The sequence below is a fragment of the Pediculus humanus genome, genomic scaffold (genome assembly GCF_000006295.1).
Source record: "Pediculus humanus corporis 1103172108309 genomic scaffold, whole genome shotgun sequence".
Classification (NCBI taxonomy): Eukaryota; Metazoa; Arthropoda; class Insecta; order Psocodea; family Pediculidae; genus Pediculus; species Pediculus humanus.
The window spans coordinates 1152084-1174927 of NW_002987878.1; the positions used below are offsets into that span (position 1 = coordinate 1152084).

Below are 22844 nucleotides of genomic sequence, written 5' to 3' on the forward strand. Positions count from 1 at the left end.
AATATTGTTATTTAAAAAAAAAAAAAACCCTTTTCCCTTCGTCTCACGTTTTCATTGGGACTGCCTTCCATTTTATTCCAGAGAAGCTAAAAAAAAAAAAAAAAAATATTCGTCCTGCGCACTTTTCACTTCCTAATTAAAATAAAGCCCTCCAGATTTTCGTCGTCTCTCTCTCTCTCTCTCTCTCTCGATAAAATTTTAAAACAACCGAATCAACAAACACTTGAATCTTTCGAATGCGGTTTAAACATTTTTCATTTACAAAATAACTTTTCCCATTTGAAAATCACAAAAAATAAATAAATAAATAAAAATTTTTTACTCCCCCCGATTTCCCCGCCCCCTCTCCCCTCTCCCGGCTTTTCCCGGGTAAAAATTATTTAAAAAAAAAAAAAAAAATACAAATGTCCTCCTACCTTTCTTCCTTCCTTCCTTATTTTTTTTTCCTCATAACCCCTTTTCGTATCCCTTCATTTTTCACCTGCTTCATATTAAGTAATTATTCTAGAATATTTTTTAATTTTTAAATAATAATAATAATAATAATAATAATAATAATAATAATAATAATGATTTTATACTCAAGTTTTGATTAAAACGTGATAATAGTTATCCTTAATTATTTTTTTTTTTTTACCTTTTTTTTACATCGATTATTTATACTGTGTGATTACTATAATTTATATCACGATAAAATTTGTAAAAAAAAATACAAATCATTATTATTATTATTATTACTTTTTTTACGGTCGCACGCCAAGATTCAACGTTGAACCCGCAAGGAACGTTTCTATGGCTACATCAGGAAATTTTTTTTTCCTTTTTTTTTTATCTTTCTCTCTCTCTCTCCCCCCAGTTGACAGTTTTCACTACACTGTGCGAGACAAATGCAATAATTAATAAAATCAAATCAAATAAATGCTAGAATGCAAAAAAAACCAAACCAAACCAAACCCCAACGCGAATTTTATTAATTTTAATTATAATTATTATCATTTATTCAAATTTTCTTTCATTGAATGGGGCATGGCTCCCGGTGCTGCTCCCACGATGACCGGAATAGTTTCCGTTTTTACTCCTCCCCACATTCTGGCTATTTCAGCCTTTTGCCCCCTTTTTTGACTGTCTAGTGTTTTACTCCGCCGGTTCGGATACTACAATTAGCTTACACTACCTTTCAGCATTACGTCTGAGTATGATACCCGGTTTGTTGGCTGGCACAGTTCTGTCAGTGTGGTGGACTTGTTGATCGTACAGAACTGTGCATGAACCTACTGTCGTAACCGGGGTTGGAATGTGGTTGTACCACTCCTTGGGTTGGAGTCCATCCATTTCATATTCTCGGCATGTACTCCAATGGAGATATTGACAAATTTTACTGTGCCTCTCCAGGTATTCATATTTTGCCAATATCGGACAACCGGAAATTAAATGCTCGATGATTTCCGACTGCGATTGACAAATTCGGCACATATCAGCTTGGGGGGCTTTGAGAATTACCTTCTCGTAATTATAAGTTCTTAATGCCTAATCTTATGCAGCTGTTATAAACGCTTCCGTTTCAACCTTTAATTTTCCACGCCTTAACCAATTGTGCGTGCTTTCCTTATTAATGTCTAAAGTATTTATTCTTTTCAGGTACTGTTCGTGTGACTTTTTCTGTTCCCATTTGCTCTTCAGTTTTCTTAGGGATTGGGCTTTGCTATTATAATTTCCAAGCTGCCTTTCCTCCGATTCATTTTCTTAATTTTTGTCTACTATTTACCGCGCTCTTTTGAGAACTTATATATGTTATATTATATTATTATTATTATCGACAATTGAACATCGATTTTATAAATAGAATTTATATATAAATATTTCCAAATAAATTTTTTTTTTTTTTTTTTTTTTTTTGGGGGGTTTTGTTTTCGAATGGATATCATTAAATCTTTCAATACAGTAGAGAAATTTAAAAAAAAAAAAAAAACTTACGACCCAGCATAAATGTCATATTTCGAGTACCTTATAATTATTATTATTATTATTATTCTTTCCCATTTTTCAAAACGAATAAATAATTTTAAATTTTTTTCGGAAGTGAAAAAAAAAAAAAAAAAGAAAAAAGTAAACAGTAATAAACTTACTTTTTAAATGATTGAAAACGTAACGTGTAAACGTCTCAAACGGGTGATATTAGTTATTAATAATATTTTTACTTCTTTGTGTAATCGATTTTAAAACAAAGATTTTCATCCCGGTTGTTTAACACTCGTCTACACTTTTGTATTAAACAAAAAGAAAAAAAAAAAAAAATTTCAAAGTAATCATTAATAATAAAATAATTAAATGTAGTTGAAAAAAAAAATATATATATATATATATATATATATATATATATATATGAACTATGTATTTAAAATTCTTACTTCGACCCTGTGCGTGTGCGATTGAAAACTAGATTTGATTAAATGTGTATTGAAATTAAATGAGTTTTGAATTCATCTTACTTAGTATATAAACATTGTCAATTTTAAAATTGAAATTATTTTTAAGTAGTAGTACTCTACTGCCATTTTTCTTTCTTGATTGCGGATTAAATAATCCTATAATTAATTTTAAATTAAAAATATTATTTATAAATTTAAATTAATTAGTCTCGGATTTTGGAAGTTGAAAATAAATAAAAAATAAAATAAATAAATAAATAAATAAATGAAAATTACTCGACAAAATTTTTTTATTTTACAATTTATTTCTGTGGCTTAGCAGAAGCCTTTCCAGTTGTCGCTTTCGATTTTTCAACTTTAGGTTTTCCTCCTGCAACTTTCTGAACCTTTTTAGTCAATTTAGCTTTTCCCTTAACCGATTTCAATGTTTTCACCTTTGGACTTGTAACTCTTCTCGATTTCAATTTCTTTTCCGTTACTGGTTTTTTGGGTTTGTCTGGAATTGGTTTGCCAAGTTTTTTGCTTATTCTCCATTTAGCACTATTCCTCCTCAATCTTTCGCTTCTCCTCTTTGCTGCTTTCATAAGCCTCAAATATTCAGCTGTTCTGAGAGCATTTCTAGCTTTTCTCGCATTTCTAAGTTTAAATCTGTCAAAATCTGACATTTTTCTCCTCTAAAATAAAAAAAAAAAAAGAAAATTTTGCACAAAAATTAAAACATCTTGATTGTAATAAATAATTAGGGAAAAGCAATTATGCATTTATTTAAAATTTCATCAGAATGAGTAATTGGCTTCATTAACTATCAGCCGGCAATTCCTATCAAGTATTCAGGTTCATCATTTTTATCTAAATATGGCTTCTACATCTTTATTCGTTATAATCGAAATGATAATTACCAATTTCCTTTTTGAAAGATTACCAGACCATTTGCCTGCCCTCCACTTTTCCATAAACTTGCTTGCTTCCCATGCTTTCCTAACAACTCTAGTGGATCCTTTAAAAGGAAATTTGATGAGAAACTTTGTCAAACGAATTTGATTTAATCGAATAGGTATTCTTGGAACTCCACTTTTAGGTCCATCCACAAGAACCTAAGTATGAAATAAGTATCATTTTCAAAAGTGTTAATTCGTTAACAATTACTATTATAATTCATCATCCTTTGATGCAAATACAAAAAAAAAAAAAAATACAAATATCCTTACCCTGGTTTGATCAATTACGTCAACGATACTGCATAACCGTCCAGCGTAGCGTCCACCTGATATCCAAGCTACGCGTCCAGTTTCTACGAACCTTTTAAACGGCTACGAATAAAAAAAATTAATCAATTTAATCGACCCAAATGTGAATGATCAATAATTAACAGCTCGTATGTAACATTACTAGTCATTTATTTCATTATTCTCACGCAAAAAGTAATGGATTCGAAAAATAAGGTATGCATCGCGCGAAAAAAAACGTGGCGCCCAATCGTGACCCACAGTCAGGCAATGCAAAATGTATAAAATTTGTAAATTTCAATATCGAAAACGGTTTTTTATTATTTTATACATGTAATAAACTAAATATATATATTTAAATTTAAATTATTACCATTTAAAAAGCCAATTATGAATCTAAATTAAAAAAACACGTGTCTATTAACATTACACTTACCATCGTATACCGGAAAGAGAATCCAACTGTAATGGCGTCGACGCAACTTTTCAAATGTGTACAAGTTGCGACAAAATTTTTTTTTTTTTACTCCTCCACATATTATAAATTATTTACCATTGAGAAATATTTAATTTTAATAATTTTACATAAAACAATCAAATAAAACACAAATTCTTTATTTAATCCATTAAAAAAAATTAAAAAATTAAAAAGGGAAAATGTTTAAATAAATTAAAACAATTTAAATTAAAAGTTTTAAAAAAAAGTTTTTAATTAAAAATTATTTTTAATTATTTATTATAAAAGTATATTAATACAACTGACCAAAAAAAAAAAAAAAAAAAAAAGAATTGAACTTGAATATCCAAAAATTGGATAACAAGAAAATACAATAGAAAATACACGAGAGTCATTAAAAATAGACCGAAAATAAATCCGTCAAGTTTCCCTTTCCTTTATAAAACTTCCATTTTTTCCTCTTCTTCATTTTTATTTGTCGACGATACGTTATTTATTATTGTTTCGTTTGTTTCTATTTTAACATCCGACAAATTCGCGACATCATCGCATGATAAATTTTCAACATCGTCTACTACTCTCGTTATATTTTCAACTTTGGTGAGAGGAATCTTAAAAGTTGAAAAAAAAAAAATAATTATTATTATTATTACACTAAACTTTTTTTTTTTTTGTTGTTGTTTTCTTTTATTCGAAATTTTACCAAATTAATTGACGGAGTTCCTAAAACGGATTGACGTTCTTTTATCAACCTTTTGATTTCGTCAGTATCTAAAATAGGTATTAACCTTTCTTCAATATCCATTAAAGCACTAAGGTATATGTCAGAAGAAGCCTTTAAAAAAAAAAAAAAAAATTTTTTTATTAATTAATTAATTAAATTGTTTTATTATTTGGCTCACCCCCCCAACCCCTCCAATCCCTTCACTCACCACTTGGTCGTTTAATTTTTCATTTGTTACATTTAATTTCGCCTTACAACATTTCAATTCTTTTTCAAGATTTGAAATTTCTTCCGCGGATTTTTTTGATTTTTCCCTTAATTCCCCTGCAAAAAAAATAATAATAATAATTCGATACAAATTTTTTTTTTTTTCATTCATTCATTCATTCATTACCTAATTCTGCTTTTAATTCCGTTAATTTTTCTTCAGTCTTCAACCTGGCAATTTCATTTCTCGTGACTTGATCCTTTAAATTTTCAACATTGACTAGAACTGATTTGTAATAAACGAAACCTTTAAAAATGGCGAGAAAAAAAAAAAATAGCAAGTTGTTGCATCACATCGATTTAAAATTACAAATTATTATTATCGATAATAATTATTTATTTAACCAACCTTCGCTGCTAATCGCCGATTCGGATTCATTTTCTTTTTCTAAAAGTCTTTTGCTACGTTTTGCCACCGGAGGAGAGGAATTATTTTGTTCATTCTTTTCCAAACGATTTTTTTCGAACACGGGCAATTGGGCTTTATTACCCAATTCAATGGACGGAACGAGTGATTGGGCATTGGTCGAATCTCCCCCGGCCGGACAAGTTCCCGCGGGCAAATCCGTTAATTTCCTATAATCGCAGTAGTCTCTATAAACCACTTTATTTACAAGTTTCTTTACCTGTTGAACGGGATAACGAAATTAAAACAAAATGAAAAAAGTTATCGTTTTGAAAAGAATTAATTTGTTTACCTGCGATCGGGATAATTGCAATCCTAACGAATGAATTAAATCCTCCAGGTGAGTTTTAGATATGGAACCGTAACGAGTCACGTCGAAATAAGTAAAAGCAAGCAAAAGTTCGGGATAAGCCGTGTAGTGAGCCACGGATTCTTTTCTTTTACGATCTCTCCCATCGTCTTTTCTCTCTTTTTTATTATTGCTGCTACTCCTGGAACAAGAATCCTGAAAAAAAACACGATTCGGTAACAATTTTCCTTTCCACCTTCACGTCTATGCTCTATGTTCACTCACGTTATCATCTTCGTCGCTCGATTCTTGACTCTCTTCCTTTTCGTTTCCGTTCGGAACGGAATTACCATGATCATGATTTTTATCCTCCTTTTCCATTTTCTTTTCTTCGCTCCCCAATTTTTCATCGTTTTTTTCCTTTTCGAACGATTTATTCAACTCCGTTTCCTCCGCTCCCTTTTTGCTTTTCTTTTCCCTTTCCCTTTTTTCCATTTCATCTTTGTCTTCCTGATCTGGAACTCCCAAAATGGCTCTGTAGACTTGCATACCGAAATCCCACATGAGCATTTCGTTAAATATTTCGGCGAAAAGAGACACTTCAAACGTGTGCTCCTTGCTCACATCCGATGAATAATCCAGTAGCAAAGACAAAGACATGATTTTGCATGAAAATTTCCCATTTTTCGCCACCCTCGACGGATACACGAGAATGTGAGGTGTTTCCGGTAGGTTGTACCTTTCTTCGATGACGGCACGATTTTTTTGCTCTGCTTTCTTTTTTTCTTTTTCCTTTTAAACGTAATTCATTTATTTAATTATTTTTATTTTTAAATAAATAAATGATCGTCATTTATCTCAACTCACTTGTTTCAATTTTTTTTCTTCCTCTTTATCCTTTTCCTTTTCCGCTAAAATTTTCGGATTATTTTTTTCCATGTTTTCGGCTGCTTCTTGCTCTTGTTTCAATACTTTCGACAATCTCGCAAGTAATTGTAGTCTGAGACCTTTCGAACTCATGTTTCTTGCTTCCAACTCATCCCGAAGTTCAACAACCTACGACAAAAAAAAAAAAAAAAAATTATAATTAAATTGAAATTTTTTTTTTTTTTTTAAACAAAATTTTAAAATAATATTTACTTTCATAACTTTGGGATCCAATTGCGAGTAATGAGTTGGTTCTTTTTGATTTGTCACGGTAACATTTTCGACCTGGATGATAGATATATAAAAAAAATTCAATTAATTTTTTTTTTCCATTCCTTCGACACAAAAAAAAAAAAAAAAAATTTTTTTTTTTTACATCGGCCAAATAATTTTCATCCTCAGCAATTTCAAAACTAAATTTTGTACCGAACTATAATCACCCAATTATTTATTATTGATCATAAGCCAGTATGGGCATAAAAAAAAATGGCAGCGAAATTCTAACTTCATTCATTCATTCATTTTTTTTTTTTTTATGAAATCTACCTCTTACAAAAACATAGCACCCTAATAACAATAATTATAATTATTTTTAACTGAAAAAATAATTCACAAAAAAAAAAAAAAAAAAAAAAAACAAATACATAAGTTGAGAAACTACTCAAACTAAACAAAATTTTAAATAAATAAAAATGTAATAACCCCCTTCCCCCCCCCCCCCCCCCCAAAAAAAAAAAAAAAAAAAAATCAGTTTTGAAATTGCTAAAAAGGACAAAATAGCCAATGAAAGATTTTATTATTAGTGACGGCGGCGTACATAATAGATCAAAAAAAAAAAAAAAAAAAGGCACAAATATCATCATCGTAAGATAAAAAATTATTTATATCTATGTGGTTAATATAAAATTGTCTCATCCGGACAATCGATCGGTCCTTTAAATAATAAATTTTGATGAAAATAATAATAATAATATGTAAATGATCGGAGCCGTAAAATATACAATCTTCCTTTAGAAAAAAAGCACTTTTCGTCGAAAGGCAGAATAATCAGAGACACCGTTTACAAAACCTACATTTTAAATAAATAAATAAAAAAAAAAAAAAAAAATATATATATATATGTGTGTGTGCGTGTGTATTGAAAATATATCCACAGGCTGTTGGTCGTGGTGGTGGTGTTGTGCTTTTTTAAACCAAGGGAAGAATGTCTGTCGTTCGGACTCACAAGGATTCAAATCACAGGAACGGATGTTAATGATCATCCACATAGAAAAAGAAAATAGATAAATTTTTAAAAAAAAAAAAAAAAAAAGAAAAAAAAATTAAAAAGAAATTATGCAGGCATTGTAATGATAAGTGTGTTCGTAATGAAATGCTTCCCCCTATTTTAGCAAATTTTTTTTGAAATTTTTTTTTTTTTTAAATTAAATTTCGTCATTAAACTGTAAAGAAAAAAACAAAAAAAAAAAAAAAACAAACGAAAATCCTTCATTATTCTTCTTAGCGTTATACGAATAATAATAATAATAATAATAATAATAATAATAATACGAACGCACTTATCAGCGTTTTTAAAAATAAAATTAAATTAAATTAAAAAAAAAAAAAGAAAGAATCCGATGCCTTTTCATCGTCGGGAGTAACCTCCTTTTGGTCTTTCCCAGCCTCGATCAGTTTCTTATCCATTTGATTCTTCAACTTGAGCACGAGTTCGTTCCATTCGAGGCAAGAAGGCATCGCAGACCACACATCTGGTATGTAAATAACCACCGTTTCAACCCTTGCCGGTATCTGCTTTCCTTTGTGAGTAGACCTCGGCCGGTGATAGTAAATTTCGACAAAACGGTACCTGATAAAATTTATCATCAAATCAATTCCTTCTTTTTCCCTTCTCAATTATGAAAAAAAGGCTTATCTAAGGTTTTTTTTTTTTTTTTTTTTTTTTTGTAATGTTATTATAGTTTTTTCGCAACTATCAACTGACAACAAGCGAATGTATCGATCGATCGATCCCTCCGGCTGCCATCTAAGTTAAACGTCCTAAAAACAAAACTTAAATATACAAAAAAAAAAAAAAAAAAAACAAAGAGAAATTCTAAAAGTTTTTCCTATTTTGTTTTAGTTTTTTTTTTTAGCTTTTTTTAGTTTTTTTTTTTTTTTTTTTTAAAGGGGGGACTTCGAGACAAATATCACGCGGTCGAAAAACCTGAAAACACAAAACATGAAAAAAAATATTTCTTCCCCTATTATTATTATGATTAATTCTTTCTTTTTTTTTTTTTTTTACTCTCTTTCCCTCGTACTTTCCAACATACCAGTGAGTGCATGGAGTTAAATCAATTCCAGTCAGCGCTCTGCATGTTCTTGTTGCCGTTTTGATAAGAACGTTGGGATCTCCAACAGGATCGGTACCGTCTAAAGATGGACTCCAAGGACCTCCTATGGCCATTATTTCATTTTTTGCTCGAGAATTTATGCCCACCTTAAAATATTATTTATTGTTCACGTAAAAACAAATAAAAATTTTTTTTTTGATCTATTTGATCGAAACTTACCAAGCAATTTATAAGACGTGATGGATGAACTAAATTTTTCCCATCATCCTTATCCATATCTTCTGTCAATTGCATGCATTTTTTCATCATACTATCCTTGGGGGGTATGCTTAAAAGCATGACCTGCACGAAAAAAATTTTTTAGATAAATATTTTAAGTTTTTGAAAGAGAAAAAAAAAAAAAAAATTATGAAACCTTACTTTGGCACAAAACAAATAATCTGCATCTGGAGGTTCTAAATCATCAGGATAGTCATTCAATCTGTCGACTTCCTTGCTTAAAATGTAAAATTGGGCATTTTTAGAAAATTCCATTGTTTTTTGTTGTGGTATTGTTTCAATCCATTTCAGGGAGATTCTAAAAAAATCACTAGGAACATACATGGTGTGATATCTAGTTCTCAAATCGGAAACTGATAAATGATTGCTGCAAAAAAAAAAAAAAAAATTATTTTTATTATTTATCGAATGAATATTTTGATACCTGATATGTGTAGTTAAAACCTACATATCTAATGGAAATTCTGGCACTCTAACTCTATATTTTTTTACTATTTGCCTTGATGTTGATTTTTTAAGAGACCTGGATCTAGTTCTCTCTCTTTCTCTTTCTTTTTCCTTAACTTTTTCTTTATCTTTATCATCTCTATCCCGACGTTCTTTTCTTCTCCTTTCTTCTTCAATTGATGGTACGGGAGATCTATTTCGATTTCTTTCACGACTTCGCCTTCGTCGACGATCTCTGTCACGATCTCTTTCTCTACGAGAATCATCGTACTCTCCTAAATACGAAAAAAAAATTATGGCAAATTTATTTTTAAAATTTCAATGACAAAAAAAAACATATTTTTTACCTGGAGGAGGGACAGCAGCATAATTTCCTCTGTCTAATGACGGTGGAGAAACAATAAAACCTTTTTTATTATTTCTAGGTGCATCATTCATTGGCAAAACTTGAATTCTAGTAGCATTCCACTTGAATGGCATATTCGGCAAACATACAGCTTCAACCAAAACTCTGTCGTTAACCACTGGAGGGGGTCCTTTTACAACACTACAATCGTAATCAATTAAAATTATTAAAATAATAACAGCAACATATTTAATTTTAAAATAAGAAGAACCTTAACCATACCTTAATTGAAAAAACACATCTTCATCGACAAAACCATATGTGTCGAGTACTTTGGTAACCATTCCTGTAAACACTCTCTGTTTTGTACCAGTAGTTGTAGCTGTAGGAGGGTTGTTTACTTGTGATGTTGGAGCAGATGGTGATGAAACAACTGGTTGAGCAAATGCAGCTGCATTTAAATTTCTTGTTCCAACTGCTGCAGCTACAGCATTTAATTGGGGATTGTATATCTGTAAAAAATTTTTCGGCATTCGTAAAAATTTTTTTAAAAAATTAAACTTTTTAAATAATAATTTTTTTAAACTTACTTGTGCATTAGCCATTTGCTGTAAATTTTGTTGCATGGTAAGGGCTTGCTGTTGCAATGCTAATTGGGCTTGGTAAACGGTAGCCGTTTGTTGCCCAGGATTTTGTTGATACTGAACTACAGGTGACATTTGAGGGGTAAGCATTTGTTGATGAATTGCAGGCTGAGTCATTTGTGGCACAGAAACTACAAATTATAATAATAATAAAAAATGAACAATAACGTATCCTATTTTATTAAAATCCACGCTGCAAATTCAATTTCCATTCAACAAAAATAATGTAAGGATAGCGATGGGGGGGGGAATTGATATTTGATAAACGTTATCATAACAACTTAACACATTAAAAAACATATAATAATTAATAGTTTAATTCAATAATAATCAACAAACATATCGAATCACTAATAAAAAATGTCGTAAATTAATTATAATAAACGATAATGCATTGGAAAAATTAATAACATTTATTCATGGTGTAAATAATATCATATACGTTACAATAGAGAAATATTATGATAAAAATTAAAAATTGCAAATGAAAATAATTATTACAACTTACAATTATCAGAACGAACCCAAGGTGGGTTTTTGGGAGTATTAAACTGTGACATTATTTAATCATTTAATGTGAAACACTGAAAAACTTATATATTTAACACTTAAAAAAACAACTAATGCTTCCCATTATTTGTCGCATTTTTGAAAATCCGGAAATGCACAACACGACATTTTGTTTAATAAATAAATTTTTATATTTTAAATATTAATAAAAACGTTAAAACAATACATTTAAAAAAATTTACGTATTTTATAAAATTAAAATGTAAGTTAATATTAACATTAAAAGTTTTTTTAATAAAATTTTTTAAAAAAAAAACAAGCAATCAATGACTTCAGTAGTCAAGCATCAATAAAATCGAAGTTTCAATATCATTATTTAAGAAATAAAAAATTACATAAAAGGTAAATTTTAATAATTTTAAATGATGAATAAGACTTTTAAAAGTTAATTATTAATTAATACATGATAAAAATGCTTTCGAAATGCTCTCAAATGTTTTCTAACCATGAAAATAATCTCTTATGAAATTCAGGAGTTGCAACTAAACTCCCGCCATTTTTAACTTGAAGACATTATGCAGTCTCAAATTTGATTTTGAGCATTACAAAATTATTTTTATTTTCATCAGTAGGTATCTCTCATATTATTTCAAAAACATAATAAAATAAATAAAAATAATTTTTTGAATTTCATTTGAAATATTGCATGTGTGTTAAAAAAACTTTAAATTGTAATTGGTTTAATTTAAAAATATTTTATTAATGTTAAATGAAAACAAATTTAATGATGATATAATATTACAATTCTTTGTAGGTGGTTTCATTGAATATAAAATTTAAATATTTATAATGATTCTAAGTGAATAGAATGTAATGAAATCATGTTTTGGAAAAAAGGAAAAAGGAAAAAAGAAAAAACAAATAATTGTCTCAATTATAATGACATGAAAAATTAACTTTGAAAATGGATCCAAATTAACTTGAATATCAACCTAAATAAATAACACAAATGTACAAAAAAAAAAATTAATAACTGTGATAAACTATCGGTTGTGATATAAGAAACACCTGGTCTGAAAAAAAAAAAAAAAAAAGAAAAGTGTAAAACGTTGTAAAAAGTAAACAACTGATAAAGAATGTGAAAAATACAACAACAATATTGTAGGGGTCAGTCTACCAAGCCTACTTCATGATGTTTCATAATGTACCTAATGTACCTTATCACTGAAAGGTTTAAATCATACCAAAACAGAGAAAAAAAGAGCAAGGTAAGAATAAAATTAAAATAGAAAAAAATTTTAACAAACAAACACAGACAAACACAATAAACAATAATAATCAGTGCTAACATATTTCACACAATATTTTATTAATTTTAAGTTTGTTTGTGTCAGAGCAGGAGGAAAAGAAGGGGGAGAGGAGGAGGAGGAAGGTTGAAAGGATATTTTGTTGTGTTCTTATTTTTTGTTGTTGTTGTTGTTGTTGCGAGGAAAAATAGTCTAATTTCGGGGGCGTATGTTTCCAAGGGGGAACAAAAAAACGCGAAATGAGCTGGCGCAAAGAAATCCATATGCGCGTTAGCGGATCCATCTAGGACCGAAACTTAAATGCAACAGTTGGCCGTAGGTCGCGGCGTGTGTCCATTTATATAATTTCGCGCATTCAAATTTTTTCTATAAAAAAAAAAAAAAAAAAAAACAATAAGAGAATAATCGTTTTCATTGAGGGAATTTTTTTTTTACATGTATATCCATATTGTGTCTGTAGTGGTGGCAGGCAAGCAGGGAGTCAGGTAAGTTTATCGAAAGGTCTTTGTTAAAAAAATTAATACCGCGTTTAATTTTTTTTTTTTTTTTTATTATCATCGACTACGACTACGACGATGATGATGATGATGATGATGCGTATACGATTTTTGCCATTTTATCGCATTTTTTTTTTTTTCCTCCAATTTGTTGTCTCGATCGTTGTTTTCCCTAACAGCTGTTTGCTTTTCAAACCGTTTTCTTAATAGATTTTTATTATTATTATTATTTAATTGTCTTTATTACGTATTAATAATTTAATTTACGTTATTTTTTAAAATTGTTTTCACATATATATATAATTCGAATTATTATTTGTTTTTGTTTTCGAAACAGGGTAACCTTTCACCTTTTCGATCGCGACGAATCCCAACCATTTGTTTTATTTTTTTTATTTTAATATTTTTTATTTATTTAATTTAAATTTTGTAAAAATAATTTGAGCGAGTGAATTTAACATAAATAAAATTTTTACTACCAAATGAAATTTATTTCGATTTTAGGGAAAATCGATTCAAATTATCAATCGATGACAAATTATCGATCGTCATTTAAAATTTTTTTTTCGTTATTGTTTAAACAAAAAAAATTTTATGGAGAAATGTAAAAAAAATAATGAAAGCACCCATCTGTTATTATTTAAAACGTTTTAATCGATTTTATGTAATTATGTTTTTCAAATTAAATTTTTTTTTAAAAAATATATTATTAACAATTACGTAAGTGAAATTGCCAAAAAAAAAAAACCGTTAAATTTTAAATTTTAAATTTTAATCGATCGATTTTTTTAAAAATTTTTCGGGAAATTCGTATATATGAAATTTATTGAAATATGTTGGGAAAAAGGGAAATTTATTTTTACCTAAAAAGAAAGTATATATATGTGTAATAATAATAATAATAATAATAATTTTAAACGTGAGGTTATGATAAAAATCATATGTAATCACGTTTAAATCCCTTTCGGCAATAACAATAATGAAACTTTCAATAATAATTTTTTTTTTTTAAACAATATTTGCATAAATTTATTTTTCACCCGTGTAAATTAACCCTCTTTCGATATTATTATTATTTTTTATTCAGGTACAAATTACGTAAAATTTAAAAAAAAAAATGGGAAGAGTAAATGTTTGTGTGTGTGTGGGATTTCATTAAATATTCTTTAACAACAACAACAACAAAATATTTTTATATAAAGCCTTAACGGAATTAATATTTTTTTATTTAAAAAAAAAAAACAATTTTCTTTTTTTGTTTATTTGTTTGTTTTGTTAACAGAAAATAAATAAATAAATTTTTTTTATTTATTTTTTTCAGGTTTATATTCTTCCATGTAAAGTAAATAAATTGAAGAGTGAATAATAATAATTATTTTAAAAAAAAAAAGTTTTATTAATTAATTAATCGAAACGACGACGTGGATGGCATCATTTATTTGTAAGTAATTTTTTTATTTTTTATTTAAAACAAAATGATTAAGGCCCTCTAAGATTAGGTTTAATATTAAAATTGTTTGTTTGGTAAACGACGTACCTGAATTTTTAAACGTTTAATCAGAACTTGATGATACCACCGAGTACTTTGGCAAAATTGTAAATGTCGCATTGAAAAAAAATATTACGTAAGATAATGAGATAAGTGAATAATAATAATAATAATAATTTTATTCGAGAATGACACAACGCGCACGTACACACGCACGAACACACACACGCGTGAGCACAATCAAAGTTATCACAATTAATTTTTTATTTTTTTTTTTACCTCATTTGTGGCGAGACGATAAACGAAAAAAATTTTTTTTTTTATTCGATACTAAGAAAGCCATTAAAACCGGAAGTTAAAATTTTAATATTAGTCATTTCGTAAGTTCCGGTTAAAATTTATTCCCCTTTTCGAATTTTCCAGAAAGGAAAAAATGTCGAAAAAGAGTATAAAAAAAAAATTTTTCTTCTTCTTTTTCCCCCTTTGTGATAAAACAAAGAAACAAACAAACAAAAAAATTTCATTGAAACCAACCATTGGTGATTTAATCTTATAAAAGAACGACATTAATAATAATAATAACAATGATATAATAATAATAATAATAATAATGATAATAGTAATAATTATTAAAAATTTATCAAAGTAGACCCTTTTCATTAAAAAAAAAAAAAATTATTATTTAAATTAATTTTATTCGTAATTTTTTTTTTTTTTTTTTTGTATAACCGATTTGTTGTTGTTGTATTTGTTGTTGATGTTGTTGTTGTTGTTGTTGTTGTTGTACAGACGTGAATGTTTTTTTATTTCCACCGTTTCAAATTATTATTATTCACGTAAAAAAAAAAAAAAAAAAAAAAAAAATAGAGTTTTAAAATATTTTTTTTTTAAAACTTTTGATGATTCTCACGAACGTTTTTTTTTTTTCGCATAACTTCGACAAATTTTATTAAAAATAATAATAATAATAATAATAATAATAATAATAATAATAATAATAATAATAATAATAATAATAATAATAATAATAATAATAATAATAATAATAATAATAATAATAATAATAATAATAATAATAATAATAATAATAATAATAATAATAATAATAATAATAATAATAATAATAATAAACAGGGAATTTTTTTTTTTTCGTTGAAAACTTTGTTTGACTTAATGAATTTTTGTAACTTTTTTTTTTTTTTTTTAATTACTCGATTTTTTTTTTTGTTTTATACTGAAAACGTGCGTTTTGTTATTATGTTTTCATTTTGTTTTGTTTTTTTTACATAACCGCGCCCATCGATACACAATCGTGTTGCACATTTAATAATTTATTATTTCATGTCTTACGAAAAATGCATTTTCTAAATTTATTATCCGGGTAATCGGTATTAATTATTATTTTTCTATCGAACGAACGAGTATCCCTAAAATAAAAAGGTTCTGTTAGTAAATACCCGATGACGTCATGTGCAATTTCCTGAAAAAAAGGTGGGGGCTCGTAAAATGCAAGTAAACGTTAGGGGCTAAAGTAAAAACTTGATTTGATTACTTCACAAATTAAAATTTTTTTCATTCGTATGAAAAATGGCTAATACTTATTATTAATTATTTTTTTATTAATTAAACATATTAATAAACGTATAAAATATAATTTTGTGAGGGGTGATTACGTCATCGAATCGTTAAAAAAAAATTTTTTGTTTTATATAAAATTATTTCTACTGGGATTTTTTTTGAAAAAAAAAAAAAAAATAGTAATGATAGGAATAATAATGTGAGAAATGACAACTGGTATGATCGTACGATGATGATGATAATAAGGAATAGAAAATTTAATCAAAACTAAAGCTAGTTTCCTGACGGGTAGTGGTAGTGGTAGTAGTAGTAGTAATGTAGAAAATGAAAAATGAGATGTAGAAAATTAAATTCCGTTGGAAAATCTGACTGCGGGCAAAGGGATTGATCGAATATACACAATCCTGAATAGAAAAAAATGTAAAATTCAATCATTGAAAAAAAAAATGATGATAATGATGACGATGATAATGATGACGATGATGATGATGACGATGATGATGTTGATGTTGATGATGATGATGATGATGAAACCAATACAAAACCATGGTTTTCTCTTCTTTTTTTTTTTGTAACGTAATAATTACGCGTATTTTAACATCATTTCATACGTTAAAATAATTTTTTTTCTTTTTTTTTCAAAATTTATTTATGGAAAGTTTTAAAAAAAATTAAATCATGTACATAACCTGTACGTGCCTGATTTATAAATCATTTAGAAAAAGATAAAAAAAAAAAAAAAATCATTCGGTTGGTTTTTTTTCTTTTTTAAAATTAAAAAACCATTTGAAGAATGCATTGACGAGGTAACGAACGTACGAAAAAAATTATTATTATTATTATTATTTTTAATTTATTTTTTTTTTTGGGTCGTTATATTAATTAATTAATTAATAAAAAATTGTTTTAATAAAAAAAAAATTTTCAATTGATTTATTAATCAGTTAGACAAATAAATAAATTTTCATGTGTCGGGTGTTGTTAAACGTTAAAATAAATAATTTTTATTATTTTTTTCATCGTTATAAATAACGTATGAGTTTTTTTTAAATAAGTTATTAATAAATAAAAATTAATTTTTTTTGTGTTTGTTATAAATTAAAAAAAAATTGTTGAGAGTTTGTTGTAATATTTATATTGCGTGTTAAAAGTCAATTGAATTTACAAAAAAAAAAAAAAGTGTAAGTTGAAGTATAAAAACAAAAACATTTCAGGATGGATACACGTGAAAAATTTTTTATAAACAAACTATTTTTTAACTAATTTTACTATTTTTTTTTGGGGGGGGGGCTGGATGGATGGGTGGGAGACGGAAGGGGAGGGCTTTTGATTTATATCATCGTCGTTAAATCGAATTCTTACTCTTGACAATTAGTTTAACATGATTTTTATTTACCCTTTCGAAACGTTTTATCATTATTATCATTACTAATACGATTGCGAAATTCGATTATTATCATTATTATCATCATCATCATTATCATTTGCGTGCGATGGCAATTTAAAAAAAAAAAAAAAAAAGTTTCGAACACTTCAATAAAAAAAAAAAAAAAAAAAAAAAAAATTTTTTTTCGTGACGTGAATTAAATGTTGGCTCCAGGGTTGATTTTTATTACTTATTTTTTTTTTTGGGGGGAAAGCAAAAAAAAATATTAACTGGAGCAAAAAAAAAAAAAAGGCTTAATTCGGGGCTATTAAAAGGTCAAAATAAAGGTCAAAGTTAAATTTTTATTTATCTTTTATATATATAAATAATGTGATGAAATGAAATAATGTTGTTGTCGCATTTCAATTTATTTTGGAATAAAATTTTTCGATTTTTAGATAACCTAACTATGGAAAATGATAACGTGCCTGTTTTTTTTCAAGGTTAATCCTGGAAAAAGTGGCCATATTGTCGATTACTATGCGTGTATGTAAATTGTACGGGTCGTCGTGAGGTTTATAAAACGTGTAAAAAAAAAATTTTTTTTCTTTCTTATCGCCATTATCCAGAATGTTGAGGAAAAACCGGTTAACCGTGTTTCAATGTGATAGTTAATGTTATTACAGTAAAATTACCCCTTCAGTATTTTTTTTTTTTTTTTTTAACTTCTTTTATTACAACTTTTTAATTTGATTTATTACAATTTTATAAAATATTATTTGAGAATATCACATTTATTTTATCGAGAAAACCTTTAAAAATATATAGAAAGTTATTTTATGTTGCTAAAAAAAAAAAAAATTACAATTTTTTTGCTTTCCTGCAAGTGAGTGAGGGGAGGGAGGTAGGGAGAAGGGGGAAGAAAGGAAGAGGGAGAGAAAAAAGTGATGTATTTATGAGATGTAACTTGAAAATTTTTAACAAGTTTTAAAATGTCATTTAAAGGAGAAAAAAAAAAAACGCACACACAAATCCAAAAATTAATAAATTGGATTTGCGAGGAGGGCGGGGTGGGTGGGGGAGAAGGGAGGATGTAAAATTATTATTATTATTTTACCGATAAATATAATAATAAACAAAATAAAAAACGACAAATTTTTTTTTTACACGATTAATGAACGTTATTAAACGGCTTAAAATAATTTTTTTTTTTTTTTTTTTATACGCAACTCGGAATCCGACAGGGAAATAAAAAAAAAAAAAAATTAATGGATCTATTCATTCGTTCATTCATTCATTCATTCACGAATTTACTCGATTCGTTTTTAATCCGAAAACAAAAACGAAAAATAAAACGACGTAAATAATTTTTTTATTATTTTTGTTTGTGTGTTGCAGGAAATGTAACAAACGACAGATGCCCCACATCCGGAAGACAAACAGAATCGGTACACAATTAAGGAACGAAACAATTGAAAAATTTATAAATAAATATAAAATTGATAAAATAATATCAAAAGTGGATCGAACGAATCAACGTGGGATAATCAAGTTCGAAAGGCAGAATGAAGAAGGGAAAAATGGAAACGTCGGTGACGAGGGTCGAAACGTTACAGTTTTGGACAGTAACGAATTCGAAGAAAGAGTTATAAGATCCGTTTACGGAAATAAATATGACGAAAAAAATTCATCATCACAAGGTTCCGAGGTATCATCATCGAAAAATTCAAACGAAGATTGTTTTGATAAAAAAACATCGGATAACGATAAAAGAGAAAATGTAAACGATCGGAAAAACGCGGTGGAAAATATAAAAAAATGTTCGGTTGATTCGTCAGTGCGGTTGACTTCATCAAACGCGGTCGAACATCATCCGCAAAAAGATAAAAAAGTAAAATTTGCGGAATCTCCTTCGAAAAGTGGTGACGTCGTACGAAAACATCAATACGGTCATAACAAATCGGAAAAGTATAAATATTATTCGCATTATAAACCGGAAACGAAAAATTTTCACATTTCGCATACACCTGATTTATACGGTCCTCAGGTTGGAGAAATTGCCGTGGTTACGGATTTAGTACCGGATGATCCGATATCGGCATGTCTTCCATGTTTGGAAGCGAATGGGACTTATATATGCACTCCTTGTAATCCAAGATGTTTCATCATTCAAAAGGTGAGTTTTTTTTTCTTTATTTTTTTTTCCGCCGCCCCCCCCCTTCCCCCGTCGAAAATTCCACGTTAACAATTCGGTTGACAATTATTGTACCTTACCCTTCCATCAGTCTGGAATTACCATGCGTGCGTGTGCGTGTGCGTGTACACAAACAAAAATATATATATTAATTACTCTTGTGAGAAAGGTCATTCACCTCGTGTCACGCCAACTTTTTTAAAAAATTATTAAAATATTTTTCCATATCGGATTCAGGATGTTCTATTTCCGTTATTTGGGTGGGGGGGGAGGGTTCATTAAGGGAAAATAGATGAACGTCCATGCACGAAACAGGAAAAAATTTTTCAGGTTTTCCTAATTGAAATTTCATGCTTTAAACATGTTTGACATTCCTTCCAAGTGGCTTTGTAGGGAAAATGAAAAAAAAAAAAATTTTCCTTTGTCACAAAGGAGAAAACGCGCGGGTAGTCAATAGGAGGCTATCACACAATTCTTTTTCCTTTGTTGTTGTTTTTTTTCATTTTTTATCGATCGGAAAAACTCGTGACTTTATTATTATTACTCGTTTTTGATTTAATTCGGTTTAAATTTTCAAGTTTTTTTTTATTTCCTTTGAATAATAATAATAATAATAATAATAATAATAATAATAATTTATTTTAGTAAAATTTTAAATACTTTTGCCATTTTTTTTTTTGGGGGGGGGGTTAAATACCACTTTAAAAGAAAGAAGTAATTGTATATAATTTCTTTTTTTTTGAAAACCACCCGAAAAAAGAATTAAAAATAATAATAATGATAATGATAATGATGATAATAATAATAATAATATCGTGAATTTTTATTTTTCGTTAAGTGGTTCGTTAAGTGTTTTGAAAATAATAATGACTCTTACTCGTTTTTTGTTTCGTTTCCGTTTTCGTTTTCGTTTTGATACAAATAATGAATGAGTCGAGCATAAGGGGAAAAATTTATTAATTTCCCGAACTTATTGATTGATTGATTATAATGATAATTACGATACCTGTACGCGTCGTTAAAAATAAGTTTTCGAAATGTTATCGAAAGAGCGAAGTGCACACCCACACACCGAATTCGAAAAATTTTTTAAATCGTTTTTACCCGTTTTATCGAAATGCGTGGAAAATGCGTTTGTTTGTTTTTTTTTTTTTTTTCACGTTGGTATCCTCGTGCGCGACAGACGATAGAGAGATATTTTTTAATTACGTGGTTAGTTTAGGGATAAAAATAAAAAAATAAAAAAATAAAAAAAAAAAGATTAAAAGTAATTGTTATAAAGAAAAGTTAATCAATTAATGAATGAGACAAATTATTTTATTCGACACGTCGAAAATAAATTTTTTTTTTTTTTATATTTGTGATGTTAAAAATGTGTTGTTTCATTCATTGATAAAAAAATTCTTTTTCCACGGAAAAAATAATAATAATGATAATGATAATAATAATAAGGAGAAGAAGGAGATGAAAAAAAAAAAGTCACCATGTAATTCATTGTTAATAATTAAATTAAATTAATTTAATTTAATGAGATATGGTTAAATGTCTTTTGACACTTTTGTTAAATCGTTTTAACTACTTTTTTTTTTTACCCCGGAAAATTGTTGTTGTTGTTGTTTATTGAGGTAAAGGAAAAAAGGAAAAAAAAGGAAAAAAACAGGTGAGAAAAAAAAATATTGTTCTACTATGATGTAAAAGAAAAAAAAAATGGGAAAATAAATGAGGAAATAAAAATACCGGAAGTAAGAGGGGAAAAAAAAATTAAACTTTGAGTTTATTATTATTATTATTATTAATATTTCGGAAAATTTTTTTTTTTTTTTCTGTTGAAAAGTCGTTAAATTATTTTCCGAAAAATATAATTTTTTGCGCCGTTTATTATTTTCTAGGGTTTGAATTTTTAAAATGACGAAATATACATACGAACATTGTTCTCTCGCACATTTTCTATTTTTCCGCGTCTTAACCCTGCTCCCTCCCCCCTCATTTCCTCTCCGCCTCCCTCGCCTCCCCTCCCTTTTCCTCAACCTTTTTGTTTCTTTCTCTTATTTTCCTTTTTAACCATTTTAACTCTCTTTATTTTTCTTAAATGATTTCTTCATTGTACATAACTTGAAAACGGGGGGAGGGAGGAGGAAGAGGAGGGGGAGGGAGGGAGGGAGGGAGTGGGCGGTACTTTTGTTTTTGATTTAACCACATCATTTTATAATTTAATCTATTATTTTTTAATGAAATCGTTTTTTTTTCCTCTACTCTCACTGTCTTTCTCTCTCTCTCTCTCTTTCTCTCTCTCTCTGTCTCTTTATTTTTCACATTATCATTTCTTATAAATTTTAAAAGAAATTTTTAAAAATTCATTTCACGAAATTTTTTTTTTTCGCAATCAATAAAATCAATTCCGTCGAACGAACAACGAATGTGATTGATATTCGAAGAAATTGATTAATTTGTTTTTTTTTTTTTTTTAATATGTCCCCCCAACCCCCCGAACACCTTTTCGATTCCTGTATCCTTTCCCTCTTCCCCCTTCCCCCGCTTCTTTAATTTAAAATTTATGACGGACAAGATGGTAAAAATCGGGTGAAAAGTGGTCGTCGACCGCAAATAATAATGATCGAATTGTTTAAATTCCAAAAGATTTATAAAAAAGGAGAGAGAGAGAGAGAGAGTGTTATCGTTATCAAAATTAAAAATATTACGTCATTGTTTTGATGACGTTTTCGTTAAAAAAAAAAAAAACGTTGCCTTTTTTCCCTTTGTTTATAAAGAACGATTATTATTATTATTTAAAAAAAACCGTTTTGCTCTGTGTGATGTTTTTTTGTTGTTGTGGTTGTTGTTGTTGTTTTTAAATATGAAAACTTCGTTTTAAAACGTTTGTTCGTTTGTTTGTTTAATGAAAGTGTCCAAAACAGGTACTAACATATGATGATATAAAGTTGAGGTAGTTGTTTGTTTGCGGTTATCGTGTGACGGTGAAAACAGTAATGATGACAACCGAATCTGTTGTTGAAGATTTGTTTTTTTAATCTGAGTTGTTGTTAGTACGCGTGTTTGTTTCTTTTCGGATCGATACCGTCGCAAGTTCGCAATTGTAAATCGACTCCACGGCAACCTCACTCGTGA

At 28.1% G+C, this 22844-nt stretch overlaps 3 protein-coding genes across 3 annotated transcripts; 1 reads left to right on the plus strand and 2 right to left on the minus strand.

The window, feature by feature from the left end:
* Nucleotides 1-2695: 2695 nt before the first annotated feature.
* Phum_PHUM582370 (histone H1-III-1, putative) lies at nucleotides 2696-4106 on the minus strand. Its single transcript, XM_002432355.1, has 4 exons — nucleotides 4092-4106; nucleotides 3638-3739; nucleotides 3329-3523; nucleotides 2696-3103 (listed from the first exon to the last, which is right to left on the minus strand). Exons 1-4 carry the CDS (start codon nucleotides 4092-4094, stop codon nucleotides 2732-2734), a joined length of 672 nt encoding a protein of 223 aa, XP_002432400.1. The 5' UTR covers nucleotides 4095-4106; the 3' UTR covers nucleotides 2696-2731.
* Nucleotides 4107-4549: 443 nt separating this feature from the next.
* On the minus strand, nucleotides 4550-10894 carry Phum_PHUM582380 (ccar1, putative; the record flags this gene model as incomplete). Its single annotated transcript, XM_002432356.1, has 16 exons — nucleotides 4550-4723; nucleotides 4816-4947; nucleotides 5045-5160; nucleotides 5231-5350; nucleotides 5510-5729; nucleotides 5802-6014; nucleotides 6084-6590; nucleotides 6666-6854; nucleotides 6939-7010; nucleotides 8370-8574; nucleotides 9041-9207; nucleotides 9281-9403; nucleotides 9482-9707; nucleotides 9789-10062; nucleotides 10135-10334; nucleotides 10416-10894. The coding sequence occupies 16 exons, from the start codon at nucleotides 10892-10894 to the stop codon at nucleotides 4550-4552; spliced, it is 3417 nt and encodes a 1138-aa protein (XP_002432401.1).
* Nucleotides 10895-18941: 8047 nt separating this feature from the next.
* On the plus strand, nucleotides 18942-20087 carry Phum_PHUM582390 (uncharacterized protein; the record flags this gene model as incomplete). Its single annotated transcript, XM_002432357.1, has 2 exons — nucleotides 18942-19700; nucleotides 20049-20087. The coding sequence occupies 2 exons, from the start codon at nucleotides 18942-18944 to the stop codon at nucleotides 20085-20087; spliced, it is 798 nt and encodes a 265-aa protein (XP_002432402.1).
* Between the last annotated feature and the right edge of the window lie 2757 nt (nucleotides 20088-22844).